The sequence below is a fragment of the Lactuca serriola genome, chromosome 3 (assembly GCF_051521515.1).
Source record: "Lactuca serriola cultivar US96UC23 chromosome 3, Lser_US96UC23_V15, whole genome shotgun sequence".
Taxonomy (NCBI): Eukaryota; Viridiplantae; Streptophyta; class Magnoliopsida; order Asterales; family Asteraceae; genus Lactuca; species Lactuca serriola.
The window spans coordinates 42024651-42031581 of record NC_136410.1 but is presented as its reverse complement, the minus strand read 5'-3'; the positions used below and the strand labels follow the sequence as shown (position 1 = coordinate 42031581).

At 34.2% G+C, this 6931-nt stretch overlaps 1 protein-coding gene across 1 annotated transcript; it reads left to right on the top strand.

The window, feature by feature from the left end:
* Positions 1–1378: 1378 nt before the first annotated feature.
* On the top strand, positions 1379–6040 carry LOX6 (PLAT/LH2 domain-containing lipoxygenase family protein). Its single transcript, XM_079029925.1, has 8 exons — positions 1379–1822; positions 3076–3353; positions 3426–3663; positions 3747–4064; positions 4147–4232; positions 4310–4417; positions 4499–4806; positions 4896–6040. Exons 1-8 carry the CDS (start codon positions 1435–1437, stop codon positions 5917–5919), a joined length of 2748 nt encoding a protein of 915 aa, XP_078886051.1. The 5' UTR covers positions 1379–1434; the 3' UTR covers positions 5920–6040.
* Positions 6041–6931: the final 891 nt, after the last annotated feature.

Genomic DNA, 6931 nt, shown 5'->3' with positions numbered 1-6931 from the left:
TACTCTGATGTTGAGAATATTTTATATTATGGTTGATTTGAGACAAATTGGTTGTATTTTTGGGTGTTTGGAAAATGAAAATTTTACCACTGTTTTTAGGATGTTACAGTTAAAGGCAACCATAATATTACATAACTACATCTAGTCAATAACTTTAATTCAATATGTAGTTCACATTTCACACCATATTATAGGGATGTAGTCTTGTAGGACCCCGATCTCGTACGAGGGTATTTGATTGAAAAAAATTTGGGGAAGGGACGGGGGCAGGGGTTGAGTTAACCCTCGTTTTAATTTTGGGGGCGGGGGCGGGGGCGGGTGTGGGCAGTCTCATCCTGAAATCGTATGAGGGCCCCGTTAATATATATTATATATTAATTATATAAATATAAAAAATAATAACATGATTTTGCACTGCCAAAATTCAGCAAAAAAAATTATATTTTTAAGTTGTTAGTATAATGTTTTTGAAATGTCACAACATTCTGTTTTTAACTTTTCAAATTCTGCTATAAATAATTATTTTTTACCCAAAAAATAGTTTTTTTTTTAACCTAAAAAACGTCTTTTAACTCAAAAAAAGACAATAAAAAATCAACCAGTGGCAGGGACGATAATCCTGGAGTTCGAGGGCGGGGAGGGAAGAATAGAGATTGCGGGGGTGGGGCAGAGGACGCAACCTGCGTCCCGTTTACTTCCATTAACATCTCTAACACATCATGGGTGCTATGCCTTTTGAGATTGTTTATTTAAAATAACTTATGTTTTTTAGTAAAAATATTTATTTCCGATGTCAAAATGTAATTTAAAAAATGTATTTGGTGTGGTTTATTAGGTACTATAAGAAATCGGTAAATTAGTGTTTGGCAAATGGTGCGGAAATAACATATCAATATTCCTTTAATAAATCAATAAGCAAGAAGAAAATAACTTATCAAAAACTCATTATTTAAGTCAATAACTTTTTATGAAATCTTAACACTTAAAATACATATTATTATCGATATTAAACCCTATATAAATCAATAAACACTTTAAATAACTAATTCCAAAAAACACATAAGCATAATTTAATATATTTCTTATTTTTAATAGTTTTTTTAAGTATACAACAAAAGTATATAGTTTTATCGACTTATTACATAATAATAACTACTTTTTCTGAATATTAATATAATATTCTAATATATTTGAATTTGTTACCAAGACTTTATCAGTTTATACTTTATACCATAAAAGTTAATCACCAACCAATGTATGAATACAATAAATGATAAATGTTTAGTAACTTCTAACAACAAAAAAATGATTAATAAAGAAACCATTCTATTACATTTAAGATATAAAAAGGTCATTGACCTTTTTCTATATAAGCATTCCTAAATCCATCCCATTTACTCCTAAAAAAAGACCACGTACTCTTCTTACAGAAGAATGTATACATCTCAACCACCTACCTCCTCTATCCGACGATCACCGGCAATCTCAGCCACAGGAGAAACTACCATCAACGTCCCGGGTAAAAACCGAGTGTGGGTTCATGGTTTCAGGCCAAACCTCCGGAGCCAAACCCGTAGGGTGCGAGGGTCAACGATCAGAGCAGTGGTGAGCAAGGAAGAAAGCAAGAGTAGTACAGTAACAGTAGAAGATACGACCGCCATTGATGGAGTTGGAGGGATGATGGATCTGAAAGCTACGATCACAATAAAGAAACAGATGAAGGAGAAAGTGATAGAGAAGATTGAAGACCAGTGGGAGTCATTCGTGATCGGAATTGGCCGTGGGGTCTTGATTCAACTCATTAGCGAAGAGATTGATCCAGGTAACCACTTTTTTCAATTACTTTTACAGTTTTACTTGCAATCAAAATCAAAAGTAGATAATAAACTAATCATTTGGAAAGGATATATAACATGCATCCCATAAATTTTTTATTTTATGAAGATATTATTTTGGAAATTGATATTCTAAATATGTTGACTTTTTTATCTGTCTTTCATTTAATTATTAATTATCTTATATGTTTTTAAAGGATGCCTCTAGAAATATATTTTTTTAAATAAAGTTGAAAGTGCATTCTCTTTGTGTATAGTTATCGCTGATAGATAGAGATAATGTGTAACAATATTATATATTTATTTGATCCTTAACTTGTAACATATGTTAGATTCAAAAAATTACATTTCTTAAAATAAAAAATTATCAAAAATATATTATTTTACGTTTTAATAGAACTAATATATTACATCATTGATGTAGTATAATTTACAAATTTTTTTTCTTGATTATTACTATATTTCTATTTCTTTTTTGCCTGAAAGTTTTATAGGGAAACAGTTTTATAACCTTATGGTAAAATTAACAAAACTGATTATCTATAATTGTAAAGTAAAATTAACCTAAATATTTTTAATTCAGTCTTGTCTTATCTAATACTTTATAAATAGTAAAAATTTGTTAAACGTTTGACACAATAAAAAAAAGACAATATATTACAATGATAAACAACAAAAACATGTCTATCTTTTCTTAAATCATGTTTATTACAACGTAATTTTAACTATTTAATATCTCGACATTCTAAAAACACATCCAAAACAACCTTGCATGTTTTATATAATCTTATTATATTACCAGAAATTATAAAAGCCTATAAGGTCTAATCCTTAAAATAACTAAAAGTATGGTTCTGTCGTCAATGACCATATTCTAAATTATTATCACAAAATGACAGTTCACTTAGCAAATTGGATTTCTTCAAATGACATTTTTGAACAGGTGATATTTTGGAATATTTATTAAAAAAATACTTTGGAGTGAGATAAGAAAATGAAATATGTAAAATAAAATGTTGTATAATTTATTGCTGTAAATATGATTTGTCAAATTATTCCCTCGCCTACCTATTTCCTCTAAAAATATAAATATACGTCGCTTGATCTCCAAATAAATAAAACCAATTTATTGTAAGGTTATTCGGAAACAAATTAATCCGTAGTAAAATTAAATTTATTTTTCTTTGATAAATTAAAATGCAAAAAGAAATAATATAAACGTATCATCGTCTTGTTGCAGTAACAAAATCGGGCAAGTATGCAGAGTCTAGTCCCAGGGGTTGGTTACCGAGTGCATCCAGTCATCCTCACGTTCTGGAGTTCACGTCGAACATAGTCGTTCCGGTCAACTTCGGTCGTCCGGGAGCCGTTCTAGTCACCAATTTACTCCGAAGAGAGTTCTACTTAGTAGACATTGTCATCCATGGCGTCAACCAAGATCCGGTCATCTTCCCAGCCAAAACTTGGATTCATTCGCAACAATCCAACCCCGACAGCCGAATCATATTCAAAAACCAGGTACGAATTACATTGATTTTGAATTTCGCCGGAAAACAGTTAGGATCCTAACTATTTCTGCCGTTGAAACAGGCTTACTTACCATCACAAACCCCACCGGGGCTTAAGGATCTCCGTAGAGAAGACCTACGAAGCATCAGAGGCAACGGAAAAGGAGAAAGGAAACCACATGATAGAATTTATGATTACGCCACGTATAACGACTTGGGTAGACCCGACAAGTCACCGGACTTAGCCAGACCGGTTCTTGGTGTCCCAGAGACGCCGTACCCTAGGCGGTGCCGGACTGGACGACCACCAACCAAATCAGGTAGATTTACCCTTCGGCTTTCGTCTTTTATCACCTCTAGAATTCCTCGATGATCCGAATTTGCTAATAATCACTCGATATAGATCCGAATTCTGAGTCTAGAATCGAGAAACCACATCCTGTTTATGTTCCTAGAGATGAAACCTTTGAGGAGATCAAGCAGAACACCTTCTCTGCCGGAAGACTGAAAGCCCTTTTGCACAACTTACTACCGTCTATCGCCGCCAAGCTATCGGATACGGACATCTCTTTTGAATGCTTCTCCGAGATCGATAAGCTTTACAACGATGGGGTTTTTCTTAAAGAAGCAGAACACAACCAGTTCTTGGTTAACTTTACCAATCAAGTCATGAACGTTGGTAAAAGATTCTTAAAATACGACACTCCAGCCATCATGAGACGTATGTATAATTCAAAAGATTCAGATTAATCTAACATTTTGTGTTTCGATAAGATTCACAGGTTTTTTTGTGTTCTATTCAGGGGATAGATTTGCATGGTTGCGTGACGATGAGTTTGCTCGACAGACATTGGCTGGGGTTAATCCAGTGAACATCGAACTATTGAAGGTACTAAACAACAGAAGCACGATAAAACTTTCTTTGAATCAATATCAAAATAGATTAATTTCGGGGTTTTTCTTCAGGAATTCCCGATTTTGAGCAAACTCGACGCATCGACTTATGGTCCAGTTGAATCTGCACTAACTAAAGAAGTAATAGCAGAAGAACTCCACGGAATGAGTGTTGAAGAGGTATAGATGTTGTATATATTATGTTCATCATCTCCAGATTTCTGATTAACTAAGCTTGTGATTTTTCTTCATGACACACAGGCTTTCCGGGAGAAAAGATTGTTCATAATCGACTATCATGACATGCTTCTACCGTTTATAGAAAAGATGAACGAATTGCCAGGAAGAAAAGCTTATGCTTCTAGAACCATTCTGTTCTATAATCGAGCCAATGTTCTACGACCTATAGCCATCGAGCTCTCACTCCCACCTACACCTTCTTCTTCTTCTTCTTCAAATAAGCGTCTATTCAGACCAGGCCATGATGCAACAGCTCACTGGCTATGGAACCTAGCCAAGGCTCATGTTTGCTCCAATGATGCTGGCATTCATCAGCTAGTCAATCACTGGTTAGATAAATTTTCTTGAATTAAGACACCCAAATTCATCAAATTACTGAATCTTGACTAAAAAGTGAACATTTTTTTTAATTCTTCAGGTTGAGGACCCATGCGTGTATGGAGCCTTATATAATTGCAACCCATAGGCAGCTTAGCTCGATGCACCCTGTGTTCAAGCTTCTCCACCCTCATATGAGATACACTTTGGAGATCAACGCGCTTGCTAGACAAAGTTTAATCAATGGAGGTGGGATAATCGAGGCTTGTTTTAGCCCCGGAAAATTCGCCATGGAGGTGAGCTCAGCCGCCTACAAGAGCTCATGGCGGTTTGATTTGGAAGCATTACCGGCCGATTTGATTCGCCGGGGTATGGCTGTCGAGGACCCTACAACGCCACATGGCGTAAAGCTTGTGATTGAGGACTACCCATATGCATCAGACGGGCTTCTAATATGGTCCGCTATAAAAGAACTGGTTGAAAGTATTGTATATCATTATTATCCTGGATCTGACTCTATCACATCTGATGTAGAGCTTCAGACGTGGTGGAGTGAGATCATAAACATGGGCCACCACGATAAAAGAAACGAGCCGTGGTGGCCCAAACTTGATACAAAAGAAAGTTTGATTGGTGTGCTGACCACTATCATTTGGATAGCTTCTGGTCAACACGCAGCAATCAACTTCGGACAGTACCCGTTTGGTGGGTACGTGCCTAACCGGCCTACACTTATGAGAAAACTTATTCCTGAAGAAGGACCTGAATACGATCATTTCTTAATGAACCCTCAGTTTACTTTTTTGTCATCTTTACCGACTCAACTTCAGGCCACGAAAGTGATGGCGGTTCAAGACACGTTGTCGACTCACTCGCCTGATGAAGAGTATTTGGGTCAGGTGCACCATCTCTCTAACCATTGGCTACATGATGGTGAGGTTTGGGGTTTTTTTGAGAGGTTTGGTGCTAAAATGGAGGAAATAGAAGGGATTATTAATAGTAGAAATAAAGATGTTCGTTTAAAGAACCGAAATGGGGCAGGGATACCTCCATACGAGCTTCTTCTTCCGACGTCTGGCCCCGGTGTTACCGGTCGTGGGGTTCCAAATAGTGTTTCCATTTAGGACATATTCATATACACCGTTTATCTTTGTACACTAGGAAACAAATGAAATTCTTATGATGATTAAAAAATATACAATTTGTTAGTAAACTAAAGAAATGGTAGATACTAGATATTACAAATTTTTTAGTACAAGTTTGCATTTTGTTTCTTTGTAATTTTGCATTGTTCTTTTTTGTGAGTTTATTGTTGTTCTCTATGCTTTTTCTTTTTGGAGTTCGGGTTAACCCGAACAAAATTTTGTAGTATGTTACTAACTTACTATGACAAACCCAAAAATTTTGTTGTTCTCTATACATTATTGCCCATTTTTTCTAAATCAAATTTAATAAACTCAATCCCGCAACCTCTTTACTAAAAGAAATTTATGAATATATAAATTTGAGAATTTGTTATATATTAATTTAATGATTTTAGTTTTTAATATAATAAAAAAAAGAAAAATTATATATTTTTCTATCTTTTGTTCATAACGATCTACTCACGAAATAATAAGTGTATTAATTTTCTCTCTTAACATTTTGATATTTGTGTTGATCTAATGAATAACAAAATACGAAGAAATAAAAATAAAAAGATATTTGATTTTATCTAAAACAAATTATTTAATTAATTTAAATATGAGAAATCTGCAAAAAAAAAAAGTCATTACATTTTGACTCTATTAACTAGGGTTGTAAACGAACCGAACGTTCAACGAATTGTTCATGAACCGTTTCGATGGGAAGTTCGTTTATATTCATTTATTTAATAAATGAACGGATATGAACACAAGTTTTCGTTCGTTTAGTTAAACGAATGAACATAAACAAAGGCTTCGTTCGTTCAATTATGTTCACGAACGGTCGTTTACATTCGTTTATGTCCATTCATTTAAGTTCCTTTTATGTTCATATATGTTCAGTTGTGTTTGATTACATTATGATATTATATGTTTGTTTATGTTCAATTATGTTTGTTTATCTTCGTTCATTTGTTTATGTTCGTTTAACATGTTCATTAACATAAACGAA